General features: G+C 41.2%; 1 protein-coding gene across 1 annotated transcript in view; it reads left to right on the forward strand.

Annotated features, from left to right (window-relative positions):
- CCNYL1 (cyclin Y like 1) overlaps window positions 1-15012 on the forward strand; it is a 36023-nt gene extending 21011 nt beyond the window's left edge. The window contains exons 7-12 of the mRNA XM_040474681.1: window positions 2141-2176; window positions 4669-4720; window positions 5561-5680; window positions 9388-9554; window positions 12794-12956; window positions 14135-15012. Coding sequence (XP_040330615.1) covers window positions 2141-2176; window positions 4669-4720; window positions 5561-5680; window positions 9388-9554; window positions 12794-12956; window positions 14135-14251 — 655 coding nt within the window. The 3' untranslated portion in view covers window positions 14252-15012. The remainder of the gene's footprint in view (window positions 1-2140; window positions 2177-4668; window positions 4721-5560; window positions 5681-9387; window positions 9555-12793; window positions 12957-14134) is intronic.
- The last annotated feature ends 1210 nt before the right edge of the window (window positions 15013-16222 follow it).

Raw genomic sequence — 16222 nt, forward strand, 5'->3', positions numbered from 1 at the left:
GAGATTGGCCAAGGAACATTTATTAATGTCTCTTTGAGACAGGAGTGTGGATTTTCCAGAACACAGTATGGAAACACTACTTCAAAATATTAATGTTCTCATCTTTACTTTTATTTTTCAGTCTTCAAAACAGTTAGCTTTTAACTTATTTTTTTTCTAACATACCAAGCTTTTTCAGCTACTTAAGTTATTAGTAACTTCTACTTTAATTACAGACAGCAGGTTCACAATCACAAAAATGTAACTTTCCGCTCTCCCTTATAAATAACAGTAGTTGAGATTAAATTGTGTTTCAGCAAAACCTGAGCCCCAAAAGTCTAAAATCCTGAGTTTTTGCACCTAACAAGTGATCACTGAATGTTTTTATTCAGCCAAGACACTAAACCCACGTGTAAAAGAACACTTTACTTTGGCTAGAGTCCCCAGCTTTTGAGTTCAAAAGATTCTAATGTTTTAGTATATAATTCAAAAGTGGTTTTAAAGATTAATCTTGCTCAGACAAGTAGGTTTTATACTTGTTTCTCCCAACTTAGTCTAATTTGTGGAAGTACATTAAGTTTAATTTGCTCTAAGTTTAAAAAATATTGATTCAGTGCATTCATTATTGGTGAAATAAAGGTTTACTGAGAAAATTAATAGGGCAAAGTGGCTTTTAGGAATGATTTTGAAAAATGTTTACATTGGGGTAGGGCATTGTTCTCAGTGGGGAGGGGGGCTATTAGAATCACACGACTTTTTTCAAGATCTGTGTTTCCAAATACATGCATTTTCCCCTCCCCCACCACACTCTCACAACCCTTTTGATAGGCTGAGGAAGGATAGGGGGCATAATTATATGGACAAAAGCCTTCTGGATGATTCATTCATTCCCAGATTTTGTTGCACATTGCAATCACCTAGGGACCTTTAAACACCCTTCTGATGCCCAAGTCCTACCCAATGCCAATTAAATCAGAACATCTTGAGGTGGAAGCCAGGCAGTTTTTAAAGCTCCTCAGGTGATCCTAGTGTGCAGCAAGCTTGGGGAACCACTGCCTGGTTAGAGTGTAGGAGAATGAGAACTGCTTCTGACCATCTGTGGGGCTTTGGGCAAGTCAGTTTTAAGCCTTGGTTCCTTATTGGTAAGATGGGTTGTTTCATTAAATGCTACGTAAGGTTTAGTGGTCCTTTTCATCATAGAACTTTGAATTCTGTGATCTTAAGATCAAATTCAAAATCTGTTTGAAGCACTATAGAAGTATCCATCTTTGATGCTAATAACGTTATAGGCCTTTTTACAAGTGCTCACCCAACAGACCTAGTTAAAATTCAGATTTGCCTTCCCTCAATTGCTTTGAGCTTCATTTTAGATACTTTGAGGGTAAAGGGAAGCATATAACTTAACCCGGAGAACCCCTTGGTTGCCTAATACAAAACATCTGAATAACTTAGGACTAGTGATTTAAAGAGTGTCTGAGAGACTTCTGTCTATCTGTTCGTTAATATTTTATTCAAACTAATTTGGATATACCTGTCATTAAATACTATACTGTGTAGTATGATGCTGCATTGTTAATACCGCTTATTTCGGGATAGCTAGACCTATCATCGATTTTGTGGGTACTTACCGTTAAATTTTCTAATTATGCAAAAGTGATTTTAAATGATTTTATTTGGTACAGAACACTTTAATTTACTCTTAGGGAAATAATGGAAAATGGGTGGGTTGGTGGATAGTGAACTAAATCAACTGAAATGCAGGGCCTAACCTTTTTTTTTTTTTTTTTTTAATACAAAAACTACCTTATGGCTTAAATTTAAGCATGTGTACAAACGATAAAACTTGTACAGGAGGAAAGATTCTGTGGGTAGAAGGACAAATGACAGGGAAAATATGTAATAAATTTATAATTTGTAATTATCAGCCAAAACTTGTCTTCTAACAGCATATTACCTAGCAGTTTGGTCCTCCTATTTTTGCCAAAGCCAACGAACTAAAACAAGGGGGGCAAGTGCCCATATAAACTGCTCTGAATTAGAGGATTTCAGGGCCACTAGGCCTCTGGGAAGATCCTCTCTCCCTCCCAACCCCTCTTAAGAAAATGTCTTCATGCCTAACATGGTAAAATCAATTGTTACAGTTTTCTTTTTCCCTCCACAGTGTGACCTTAGCAATATACTACCACATAAAGAACAGGTGAGCTCTTTTCAAACCTGTCTTGTTATTCCAGCTAATTTGCTAGATATCAAGTTTAGTGTTAGGTAACAACTATAGATATCATTAGAGTAAACTTACAGAGTGCTTTTATTACAATATTGAGACCCAAAGAGTATTTGTTCCTGTGGGTTGTTAGATTTACTGTATTAGAAATTAAATTTGAGAATTAAAAAATTAAATCCACTGTATGTTAAAACATGGTTTTTATGGCACTATTGGAATTTTGAGCTAGACAATTCTTTGTTTGGGGGGATTGGCCTGCATATTATAGGATGTTTAGCAGTATCCCTGGCCTCAGCTCACTAGATGCCAGTAGCACCCTCTCCCTCCCTCCACATTGTGTCTCCAGACCTGGCCACATGTCCCCTGGAGAACAAAATCATCCCCGATTGGGAAGCCCAGTGTTAACAGAAATCATATCTTTTATTAAAAAGTAGCTATTATCCACAACAAGAGAGTGAAAAGTATGTCATTGATTTACAGTTTTGCAAATCTCTTTAATATCTATTTTAATAGAAGACAGCTCATTCTCATACCCTGTCTGTCTTCAGTGATTTGTTTTGAAGAAACACTATGAAGAAGAGCTGGCCTCTTTCAGATACATAGTTGGACAAAGGTGTGCTTTTAAAGCCTTCAGATAACCGTGGATGTTCTGTGATGCTGCACCAAAAGTCCACAAGGGCTAGTTTCTTAAATTGTAACAGAATTTTAAATCCCGTCCGTGAATTTGTACTCTGTTAATACATTGATCTATCTATCTTGCACACTGAATGGATCTTTTACGTGTATGTGATTTTATAATAATATGCACTGATCAGTTGGAAAGTACTAGTTCACATTTCCTTATACAGTATCAAAATCTCACTTTTGTTAGTGATACTAACAAAAAAAAAGACCAGCAGTCTTAACCAGAAAAGTGTTTTAGGTATTGAGAAGCTATCAAGCTCACAGTAGCTGAAGCTCCCATTGAAAGGTACAAGTTTTCCAAAATCCTGATTTTTTTTAGCTTGATAGCCTGAATTTTATCATTGGCAACAAATACTTTAGTTATTTCCTTGAAGTTTCAGGCTGACTTTAATTTAAAAAAATTTTAAAAATTTTTATTTTAAAGTAAACTCTATGCCCAACATGAGACTTGAGTTCACGACCCTGCGATCAAGAGTCACGCGCTCTACCGACTGAGTCAGCCAGGCGCCCCTCATTTTGTTCATTTTTTTTTTTTAATTTTTGTTTCAACGTCTTTTATTTATTTTTGGGACAGAGAGAGACAGAGCATGAACGGGGGAGGGGTAGAGAGAGAGGGAGACACAGAATCGGAAACAGGCTCCAGGCTCTGAGCCATCAGCCCAGAGCCTGGCGCGGGGCTTGAACTCACGGACCACGAGATCGTGACCTGGCTGAAGTCGGATGCTTAACCGACTGCGCCACCCAGGCCCCCTCATTTTGTTCATTTTTAAGAGAATGACTATCAGTTGCGCTTTCAAATAAAGATGGTGCTCTATGAAAAAAGCGGCTTGTTCGGCTCACAACTAAGTCGCAAGTGCTTTTCCTTAACTATCTTCCAGTGTGCGGAAGTGTTTCATATATACTTTCTGCTTATTCAGAATATTAGAAGGGTCAAGGCTTAATAACTGTTAAATTTGCCTGCTTTACCAAAGATGTTCTTAAGTACAGCAGAATTTTTTTTCAACTGCAAGTGGCAGTGAAGACTAGAATGACTAGGTACAGTTGGGTACCACTGCCTTGATTCATGTTCAGAACCCAGCAGTTTTACTCCCTTTTATTTTTTTATACAATCACTGCAGATGTCAAAAGTGTATGAGCGAGTAATGTCTTTAATATTTCCCTCGGTTCTGACTTCCTGGGTCTCTGAAAAGGGGAACCCTAGAGACCTGTAGACCACACTTGGAGAACCACTGTTTAAATGAGCGCAATGTATTAATGTGGTGAACTTTTAAACAAAAAGACTTTGAAAATTAAGAAGAAGGTTACATTTTTAACTCAAACTATTTAAGAGAGACAAGAAGAAATACGTGATAAGAATGTGTAATATAGAGAACTACAGAGAGGGAAAAAACAGGGAAAACCATGAATTTCATATTCACATTTATTAAAATTCTGAAGACTTTATTGCCCACCACTATGGCTTTATGAAATGTTTTTCTGTGTTCCAGTGTGTGGTTAGAGAAGTGAAAATACATTGGCTTCAGTAGCGTTGCCGGCTAGGGAAAGTCAGTGTTAAAGGCAACTCTGGCTTGGGCTGGTCATTGTAGGAAAGATTTCACAGAACTTGATGTGTTGAGTAAAAAGAGGTCAGGAAACCCTCTTAAGGCCAGAATACAAAAGAGTTTATAAAACTGTTTGCTTTGTTGAAGGTTAAGCTTCTTCCACTCCCCTCTCTACTCCCAGCAGATATATTACTAAGATATTAATTCCTGAATTAATTTTTTAAATGCATTCTTATTTTATAGAGATGCAAATAGATCCTTGGATATTTTTGATGAGAGATCACATCCACTCACAGTAAGTGTCAGTTTTATTCAAGTTGTATTTTTCTCTCATGCAGTTGTGTTTATTTCCTGCTGATTTGATTTGATATTAATTGCTAAAAGAAAATTACTCGCTCCAGCTTGAAGTCAGACTCATCTTTAGTCTTCTTCCCTACCCCATGTTGTGTCATCATTTTCCAAAAGGAATGTTGTAGAAGGGATATGAAAGAGTAAGAACGGATTTGCTGCTTTGTCTAATTAGTGAGCCAAAGTGAGTAAACGTACCCAAATAACAGAAAATAGACCTTTTTAAAAGCTAATCTTCGGTAACATCAGACTGTATATATTTATAAATAAACCTAATGAGTATGTTATGATCTCTGTGAAGAAAATTAGAAGACTACTTAAATTTTAAATCACTTAAAATAACAGTTTTAAAAGTCACTTTCTCAGGTGCTCTACGGCCACAGGTGGCTGGTGACTGTTGCATAGGTCAGCACACACTTAGTGCCTTGTGGTTACAGACTGAAAATGGTGTTTCAAAGTTGACTACAGAGAAGTATGACTTGTCTGAACAATCAGACTCTTGAGCCTGGTTTGCATTTGGTTAGATTGCTGTGGGGGGAAATTAGGAAGGAACACATAACAGATTTTCTGAGGTCGTGCCTGTATTTTTCTTTAATGAATGGTGGTGAGTATTGAAGCACTGTGGTATTTTAAGATCCCATTGTTTATATTCAAAAGACTGAAAGACATGTCACGCAATCAAAGTTACTCTAAGGGGCACATGGGCACAAGTAAAGACTGCTATATTACGGGCACTTAGGTATTTTTCTTTGACAGATATTTACACTGCATTTTCTTCTTCTTTCAGCGAGAAAAAGTTCCAGAGGAGTACTTTAAGCATGATCCTGAACACAAATTTATTTACAGATTTGTTCGTACTCTTTTCAGTGCTGCACAGCTAACAGCCGAATGTGCAATAGTAACTTTGGTAAGCTATTTCTTCTTTCCTAAAGCATCTTTAGAAATTTCTATCTTGCGCACAGGGTATGGTCCTGGTTTTCACATAAAAGTAGGTTCCTGAAATGATCATCAGAAATTTATTAGGAGAAACCTATTGAAAGTCACATACACACATTCGAGTTTAATATAATTTGAGTTTGAGAATAATCATTATTCTTTAAAATGTTGCCATTGCTTTTCTCATCACAAAACAATTGCTATTAAAGGCAGCAGGAGCGATTTCTGGTTTCTCCCTCCATACCTCAGGACACAGATGCACACACAGCGCACACATGTTCACACACAGAGGGTGTGCTGGTGGGCGTGGGTAGGATGGGGGCAGTCACAAAACCATCTGGCCCGCAGGCAGGCACTCATTCAGTGTAGGTCTCAGCTGAGTCCCAGATTATTTCAGTATTCCCCAGACAGTTCTGACGTGGGTCCTGATCGAGAACTATCGCCTTCAGTTCTCTGTTCCTTGGACGATGGGTGTTAATCCATCCCTGGTGTCCTCTCGTGCCTGCCTGTGAAGTTGCCCAGGGTTATAGTGCCAGAAGGACTCAGAAAGGCTTTGTTAGTCAGCCTGCTAAGCTACAGCTGTGTAAGGGACCTTTGTGTTCTTCATACAGATTCCTGTGATAAGATTTTATCATTTGAAAAATAAACTCTATTTAAGTGAGAGGTGGTTGGGATTATTTTTACTCCTCCCTACAGCAGACCTATAGTAGAGGCTTACCCGCATAGTCTGTAGGGAAAGAATACTTAGGTCAATGCCTGCACTCCCTTCCTATCCAGTTAGAATTCAGGAGAGGAGGCTTATGCTTTTGAAGAGAGACCCCTCTGTGGGCATTCAATCAGACAGGCCTTTTCAGTGAACTATAAACCATTTGGAGTGCTTAGCCCATGCTGGAGAGGGGCAGCAGTGGTACTTGCCTCTGAAGAGCCAGGTGATGCAGGAAGGAGAATATCTGGAATGGAAGAAGGGGAATTCTGTGTTAGGTTAAGTGTGACATTACCGTGAGACAGCAGAGTGATCTTGTCTGGTCATCACTGGAATAGATGGAATCAAGCATAAACCTGAGCTCTAGAGGTAGGGAATTAAGAGTAGTAGAGAAAAGTATAGACTAAAAAGTGGATAGAAGCTAGACCTGGAAGGACTAACAACATATGAGGGACAGGTCCTCAGAGGAGCGGCTAGAGTGATAGGAGAGAGAATAATAGTGGTAGGACCAGGAGAGAATAATAAAAGAGATGCCAAGATGAGAGGTTCAGTTCAAGGAGAGCGTGGTCCAGATGCCAAATGCTGCCAATCAGTTGCTCATTCCATACCCACTGGATACCTCATCACTATTCCCAGTGTTGGAGGTAGAGGAGACAACAGGTTGAATAAAGGTCTTGCCTTTTATATGGCTTATATTCCAGTGAGGAAGAGAGAAGTGTGTGTGTTTTTTTCAAGTGAGCGTTAACCTAAACATTTCAGGCAGTGGTAAATACCAAGAGAAAGCAGGGTACAGTGATTGGAGGGGTTGCCATATTAGACTGCTCGGAACAGCCTCTTTAAAGAAGTAGCACTTGAACCGTGACCAAACTAAACTGGGGAAGATGATGAGCAAGACTCTGAGATGGGAACACATCTTGCGTGTTCAGGGAACAGCAAGTGTCCACTGGTCAGAGTGAGGAGTGAGGGGAAGAACATGGGAGATGAGGTCACAGAAGGGCAGTGCCGTATCTCATGGGGTCTTAAGGCTTACAGGCTGTGGGAAGAAGGTAAATTGTTATTTGTTTGGTGGGAAGCCTTTAGCAGATCTTCCCCCAGGGGTATGAAGTGCTCTGAATTTAAGAGGCTGTCCTGGCTGCTCTGGGGAGAATAGACTGTAGCGATAGTCAGCGTGGAGGCAGAGAGGTCAGGAGGCTGTGACAGTGATACAGCTGAGGAGTGACAAATAGAATAGAAATCAGCCAGATTACCAATGAGGGTAGAGATAACAAAAATTGCCAATGGATTGGAGCAGGATTAACTTAAGGGAGGTTTGGGCCCCAGCAAGTAGGTGAATGGCAGTACCCTTTGGGTTACTGGGCAAGGCTGAGGGAGTAGACAGTTGGGGTGAAGAGCTCTGGTTTCTATGTGTGAAAGCACCAGTAACCTCCTGAGTGACAGGGGCAGGGCGGCATACTGCCCAGGGTTAAGACAATGGGAGATGAGAAGCCAGCAGGGGGCATTTTCCCATGAGCAAAACTGAAGGAAGCTTTGTGCTGGGGGGCGGGGAAGGGCAGGTTAGGCTGGGGGCAATGTAAATACATTCACATTGGGGGAAATCTCTGGCAAAGAGGGAAACATTCTTCAAGAAGAGGGAATTGTGAGATGGGATCACGGAAAAAAGAGTTCACTTGAGTGAGAAGAAACCTCCCTTCCACTGACACTGTAGAGCCGGGGGCATGAATGATTGGGCAGGTTCCAAGTTTGCCAGGGAAGGTGATAGGAAATCAAGACATTGCCAGTGTCCTACACATGCCTCTCATTATTCCTGTAAAGTAGAGAGTGAACCTTGTTGTAAGCAAGGGTCGTTCTTAGGACACCTGAGAATGCTGGGTTTTGGGGGTCGGGAGCAGGATTTCACTAAGAACATGTAGTGTTCAAGAACCACTTGTTTTTGAAAACACAGTTGAGTTTGGACAATATTGCAAATCTGAGCTGGCAGTCTGACAACCTTCAGACAGTAAACAGAACTCTAAAATTGGACTTTTCTTCTTGTCAGATGGCACCCTTCTTCTTCAGAGCACCCTTTGAAGTAACAAATCCTAGCTTAGCTCTGTAATCTCTACTCAGCTGCTCACTCCACCCCGGTCTTTGCAGACTGGGCATTTGATACACAGTAAAAGAAATCATGAAATCACCTCATAGGCGGCTTTAGAGACGCCCCAGTGATCTAGAACCTGGCAGCTGTGAGCCCTTTAAAACCAACAGAATTGAGTACGCTGTAGGTTGTGTAAGACAGGGTGAATTATCACAAAGGGATAATAGGGATGTGAAGGAGAGGGGCCAGGAGGACTGTCCTTTGTATGTGCCTATGTTCCCGTAACAGACACTAAATAGGGGATTACTCGACAGTTGGAAAGACTGGCCCAGGCACACCTGTTGCTACTTCCTGTCCTGCTGTGCCACGCAGCAGCCACTGGGAGGCTCTCTTGACCACCAGTTTTTATCTCCAGGCTCATGCCGCCAAAGGACTGCTTGTGAAAAGGGGAAGGCAAACATGTGCTCAGTATCACCAGGGTTTTACATATTCAAGTATTTGTACATTACCATGTAAGCACCAGCCAGCTTTGGTACACAGCACATGGTAGGCCATCAGGTTTATTGAACGGCTTGAATCTACAATCGGTTGTACTGAATCTTTTCCCTTTATGAATGGGAAGGTTAATAGCCCAGTGCCTGTCTTCAGGATGCCCTTTGCTGAGGCGTCCAGTCATTCCTGTGACCAAAACTGGGCTGGAAATCCGCAAGGGCAGAGTAGGCAACAAGTATCCGATCTACAACTGTGACCTGGCCTCTGGCTTTGGCTGGCGGAGCAAAGTCTTTGTAGAACCTAAGACTAAAAGGCATGTCAAAAACAGATGAAATCTGTCATTCCTAACAGTTCTTATCACAGCACTTAAACTGAACTAAAATGAAAGACCAGTGCTCTACTTTTGCAGGTTTACTTAGAAAGGCTTTTAACTTATGCTGAGATCGACATTTGTCCCACTAACTGGAAAAGAATTGTTTTGGGAGCCATTCTTCTTGCCTCCAAGGTTTGGGACGATCAGGCTGTATGGAATGTGGACTACTGCCAGATCCTCAAGGACATTACAGTTGAGGACATGTGAGTTTGTAAGGTTTTGGTGAACTTTCTAACCATTTTTCAGTGCCTCCTTTGCTCCGGTAAAGTTTACATTTTAAGAATATTTTTAAAGGTTACGTTGTGCAGACAACTGCAATAGGCATTAAAATTACATACTATCCGGCTATGGTATAACAATTCATATTTCCCCATCATTAATTGATAGGTCTTGATGTGTTACTTGTAATAATCTCCTTGGTAAATTGAAGTGTATTTTTCTGGTGGTTTTTGGCATACATTTTACAGGCTTACTGTCAACACAGTACAATACATATCTTCATGGCTTTCTTCAACCTGCCTACGCGTCCCAGCCCATCTTTAAGAGGCATATGTCTGGCCTTTGAGATAAATGTTTGGCCACTGTTAAGGCCTTAGGGCCTCTAGACTATAGAGAGGTTATACCTCACCCTGACTCAGCTTTTGCTGGTCTTTCCTTTTTATCTCAAGTTCTGTTGTTACAGAAACCATGGTACAAAAGTAGCCACATGTATGAAGGTTTCAGATCCCTCTTCTTCTGCCTCCTCCCCTCCTAGGTGTATTGCTCCTGTTTAAAAATAGCTCTGAGAAGTTAGGGAGCTCCTGTTTCTCTGGCATCCCTGGGACATCACCCGCTGCCCATCCCATTGAAGAGTCTCCGGGGCACTCGGCAACCACAGTAGTGCCTCGTGGGGCTTTCGATTAATCCTGAGGGTGCCCCCCACAGATGACATGTGAACATGGGAGTGAAGCGCCAAACTCAACGAGGGCTTTCGATTTGGCCACCCTGGCTTTTGTGAAGGGCCCCGAGGATGGTAGGCAGAATGAGCCAGAGAGGGATTCGCAGTAGACTCTCAGAGTGCCCCCCTGAGAGTGAACATGTCTTTGTGGGTGGCATTGGAGAAGATGTGGAAGAACATGTCTTGATTATACAGAACAGCATAGGAAGATTAAGATCTTGGCAGGCAGTGGCAAGTTTGTTTTTGTTACCTTTCCCTGTTGTTCTAGATAAGATCGTCATTCAGAATTACCAAAGTGCATATTTACAGCTGAAGTGAGGGTACTTCTGACTAGGAGAAGGGACCAGTCACTGTCGGTAGCAGTCAGAATGGCTTTTGAGAACAGCGTGGACGGAGTGGGTGTGGACATACTGCTTGCGGCCCCAGTAGAAAATGGTGTAATGGCAAATAATGGATTTGAAATGAATAAAAGTGGTTTGGGAAATTGCAGAAGCTAAAGAGACTTTGATCACCACTGTTGTCAGTCTTCAAGCTCTGGTCCCTTAAAGGAAGAAAAACGTGTAGTCCTGAACACTAGCCCTGCCGTGGCGGCAGCTGAGAACCCGTGTTGAAGCTGGCTGGGCCTCTGATTCCAATGAGAACATCAGAGCCCGCTGGGAAGTGTGGAAGCTCGTAAGAGCGAGTTCCAGGAGCAGTGGTGGCAGTGTCTAGCCACAGGAAGACTCGTTGTAAACAAGTTTTTTACACGATCAGAGAAGCACCAGGAGCCATGTTTATAATAGGTTGTTTTGTTTACGGTCTTTGGAAACTGGAAAGTATCACAACGAAGTGTTTAATACACATTTGTGTTGTCCCCCTGCTGTTGCCTTCAATGTGTAATGGTCTCATTTTGAGTCTCAATTGAAAAATCGCTATCCACTTTTTCTTCGCACTTTCTAGCATCCACGCTTTAGAATATATTCCCTTCAAAAGAGTAAGTTAAACTGAGCAGCTGCTCTTCAGAAAATTTGCTGTGCCCGTAAATGGTGTGCTATTCAGCCATCTAGCTATTTAAAACACAACCCAGAAGACGCATATCCTATAGGCATAATGCTTTTCTTCGGTGATTAAACCTTGATTATAGACATGTTAATCCTATGAAGTACTGTATTTCTACACAATTAAAATGTATTAGTGGAGGAAATATAAAAGGGATAGTGAAGTGCATTTATTCCTGTGGTAAATTAAGTCCTGATTAGCTCATTATCAAAACATTATCTGATTTACATTTCTATAGACTTGCAGCCATATGAACAGGAAATTAAATTTGGAAGTAGGTTCGATTGGGTTTAAAATTCAACAAACGAGCACCTCATCTCTTCTGTTCATATTCTGAATGTTCTCCATACAGGAGAGCATCAGGCATTTGTTGATCTGTCCAGTGGATTAAAATATTAAAACCGAGAAACCAAATAGGTTATAAAATTAGCCTCTTGCGTTTTTTCAGGTATTTGCCATTTTTATGTATTTCCCTAAAAGGATTACTGTGAACGTGGTAAATTTTTAATTTATTAAATATTTGGCAAGGAAGCTGTAAAGTCACGTGTAGCAGAGGACTGCTTCCAACAGTTTCCTTTCCTGTTTTATTGAACTCGCCCCAGGCGGCTGTGTTCACACTCTGTTCTGACAGGGGGTGGTGACACATCTTGGGGTTGCATTCCCAACATGAGACATGCTGTTGGAGTCCAGTACTCTATCAGAGGCCCTATCGTAAAGTGAGTTGTCTAGCCATGACATCTCTTTGATCGTTCTGCCTGTCAGAGTTTAAAAAGTACATCCTGTCCTGTCATAGTGACAATCTCTTGCCCTAGTAAGACTAAGGTGAACAGAAACTTACATTTATGAATGCCCTTTGGTATAGTCCCATGCACTGGGGGAGGGGATTCCCTTTTCCATCGAATGTAGCTTATTTATTTATTTATTTATTTGAGATGAATCCTTGTTGCTTCAAGAGTTTTTCCCCCTCAGAGATAATAGCAGTGGCTCTCGATGGATCCATTTGTTGCCGTGGTGATGTGCCCACTCCTTTTGTTGGCGCGTCTCTACTTCAATAAGCCCCTTCCTGTTATCGGCCTGGTGAAAATGTCTGCAAGTTCTTCAGAGCTAATAAACAGCACACATCACTCCTTTCATCTGATCACTATAGTGGGGCCTTGTGAGTGAGCGTGGAGCATGAATCGTACAGCTGCACTAATGGAACTCTGAAGAATGAGCCCCTGAGTCAGCAGCAGGAGTGCATAAGAGGGCCATAACCTCTTCCCCCTTGTCCCAAACTCAAAGTGCTGGGATGCAGAAAGGACCACAAATAGCTGTACCTTGTTAGAGCATTAGTGTATTAATCCAGCCAGGGAGCCTTTTTTTGTTTCAAAACAGAATTTAGAGCTCTCCTAGTAGCTCAGAATGATAGTTTTGAAGATAGCCCAGTTGACTAAAATTGTCCTGTGTTGGTTTTGTCTCTTCCCCCAGGAATGAGATGGAAAGGCATTTTTTGGAGCTACTTCAGTTTAATATCAATGTTCCTGCCAGTGTTTATGCCAAATACTACTTTGACCTTCGCTCCTTAGCAGATGACAACAATTTGAATTTTCTGTTTGCTCCTCTTAGCAAAGAAAGAGCACAGAACCTAGAGGTAAGGCTGTGAAGTCATCAGTCAGGCTTTTCTGTCAGCCACCAAAAAACCCACGTCTGTGGCTAAATCTCATTCAGCAGTGATTCACAAAACGGAAAGCTTTTCAATAAACACATCAAAGAGCTTATTAACCCTTTGGCAGCATTTTTCCGGTGTCTTTTATGATTTATATAAAGACCTCACATCATTTTAAAGAAGTATATAGGTATCTCTTCTGTGACCATAATTCAGAATATCTTAAATCAGATTTAACCTGTTCTTAATGGTTTTCCACTTGATCCATTTGAACCTCTACCCTTCCATATAACCATTCGTGAATAATGTATGGTTGTATCCCTAATCATGTCTACATACATAATCGACTCACTGCTCTTAACTGTCTTTTACTCGGTTTGCAAATTCATGCTGGTGTTTTCTATAGATAGCACAGTTCAATCCCATGAGTTTATTAAGCATAGCATTAGTGGCTCACCTGAGAGACCTGTACTTAGACTGTATATCGCGTGTTTCCAGTACTGGTGTAGGGCTTTTAATGGAAACGGTAACATACCGGAGACAAAGTAGCACGTATGCCTTATGACTGTTGGTGAGCGTACAGCAGTAGTAGTCACAACTGAAATTTCAAACACATTTACAATGGACACTTTGGGGGGTACCTTGGGTGGCACTTTGCAATCAGATATTTTCTGCCCTGGTTGATATGCAAGTGAAACAGCCCTCTTCGGCACTTCAGGCGTTAGACCTCCTACCTTCCAATCAAGTCCAGCATGTGTCTGCCCTGGGAGAATTTGCTGAGAGTATGTGATAATCACTGCAGACTGGAAAGACGTTGACTAGCTGAGAAAATGCTGATTTTTGCCCAGGTCCATGTTCATTATGTTGAAGGAGCAAGTGTGGTGCTGTTAGGAGCCTGTCACAATACGTTTCACATCTTTGGAACCCAGTTTTTAAATTCTTCTTTGCCCCGAGGATCAATCATAGCCTCTTAAGGATTTTACCTTAGTGAATTGACAGGAAGGAGCATCCCCAGAATCTGGGAGCATAGACCCCAGCTCTCCAAGGTAGCAGTAACTGTGAAGTATCTGAAGGAGTGTGGCTGTGTGGCTTACCAATGATGCTTTTTTTTTTTTAAGGTTTTTTGTTTTTAAATTGTTCTTGTGTTCTGTTTGACTTTCCAGGCCATTTCCAGATTGTGTGAAGACAAATACAAAGACTTGTGCAGAGCTGCTATGAGAAGGTCTTTCAGCGCTGATAATTTCATTGGTATTCAGCGCTCTAATGCCATCCTCTCTTAAGGGAGGAAGGAGGGGTTGTAACATCACGAACCCCTCACCTACAAGGACTGGAGAAATACCACCTCTCCTGCTCAAAAACCAGCAAAGTTAGTATTTTCATCTAAAAGAAGGTCAAGAGACTCGTGGACCGCAAGGATTATGCTCATAGGAAAGAATGGAACTTGTCAATGCAACACACTCATTTGTCCTTTTTAATGTAAACAGAGTTACAAAAACCACTCCAAAGCAAAAGCTCCAACCCACACACAGATATTTGCTTACTATGTAGGCTTATAGCTGTGTGAGCTAAGTGAGGTTTTAAAATTTTTAGACACGACACTAACTACATAACTTTTATGTTTTTCTATTTTTCTTGCCCCTCCCTCACACTGCTGCATATTTCTTTAGAATCAATGCAGTATTACCATTAAAACATGGGACTCCTAACAACTCATAAAGCCACTTAGGAACAGACTGTAGCGTTGTGAGGTATCGAAGGGTTCTTCCCCCCTACTTTCCCATTGAAGCTGCTGGTCGTTATTGGCAATCAGTTTAAACCAAAAAGCTGCCGAATAACACCTGTCGTTCAAATTCTTTGCAAGCACTACTTATTAGCATTATTAGTATGTTTGGGATCATAAACAAGAGAAAGTACGTTATCGATTATCTACTTCTATTGGGTCCACGCTGCATTTCTTGTGAACTATAATGGTGCTTCTCATTTTCTGACGATTGTCCTCTTTGTTAAATGCGTGTATTAAAATATATTTTCATAATTCCAACCAACATGGTGGTCCAGTGGTAACAAGCAGGTAGTGAAATAGAAGGTGTCCTGAAAATCTTATTGCAACTTTCAGCTTAAATATGGTGTGCTTGGGCCCTCCAGGGCCCTGCTGAAGTATAAATGCCACAGACTTACAAAATATCACTTGAAAGTTTAATTACATTTCTAGTAAACTTCTGTAGTTTTGTAAATTTTATTTTTTTAAAAAAAATTTGTTTTTCAAAGTTTTTGTTTATTTTTGGGACAGAGAGAGACAGAGCATGAACAGGGGAGGGGCAGAGAGAGAGGGAGACACAGAATCGGAAACAGCCTCCAGGCTCCGAGCCATCAGCCCAGAGCCTGACGCGGGGCTCAAACTCCCGGACCGCGAGATCGTGACCTGGCTGAAGTCGGACGCTTAACTGACTGTGCCACCCAGGCGCCCCAAGTTTTGTAAATTTTAAATATTAAGCTTTTAATTTTAATTTTTTGTTTCAGCCCCTCTTGAAGATGGCAAACATTGGCTGAAGCAAAAAATTAAAATTAGAAGTTTAATATTTAAAATTTAGGGGCGCCTGGGTGGCGCAGTCGGTTAAGCGTCCGACTTCAGCCAGGTCACGATCTCGCGGTCCGGGAGTTCGAGCCCCGCGTCGGGCTCTGGGCTGATGGCTCAGAGCCTGGAGCCTGTTTCCCATTCTGTGTCTCCCTCTCTCTCTCTGCCCCTCCCCCGTTCATGCCCTCTCTCTGTCCCAAAAATAAATAAACGTTGAAAAAAAAAATTTATAAAATTTACAAAACTAGTTAAGTTTACAAGAAATACCTAAACTTTTAAATGATGTTTTGTCAGTTTGTAGCATTTATACTTCCACAGGTATCAAAGCTTAAAGTTGCACTAAGACTTTAAAGATACCTTGTACCTTCATAGACATGCCCTCCCCTTTGAAAGTAGTCCTTTGCAGGGCTGTGCCGTTTACCTGCTTTGATCACCTGAGTTGCTTTTTTCTAGATTTGGTAAGGATTATGAAGAGCAATGGTAATTCACATGTAATAAACTGAAAGGAATTGGACTCTAATAGTAGTGATATGAAAGTAGGGGATAGGAAACCCCTTTTCTATCCTATGTGTTAACCTGGCTGGAGATGTCTCGTTTCAAGTCCTGCTATTTAAGAGGAACCCTCACCTCAGGCTTTAAAGGGCAGGGAGTTAAGAAATCAATCTTCTAGGACATT

The sequence above is a fragment of the Herpailurus yagouaroundi genome, unplaced genomic scaffold (genome assembly GCF_014898765.1).
Source record: "Herpailurus yagouaroundi ecotype Mexico unplaced genomic scaffold, PumYag 140, whole genome shotgun sequence".
In the NCBI taxonomy this organism is placed as follows: domain Eukaryota; kingdom Metazoa; phylum Chordata; class Mammalia; order Carnivora; family Felidae; genus Herpailurus; species Herpailurus yagouaroundi.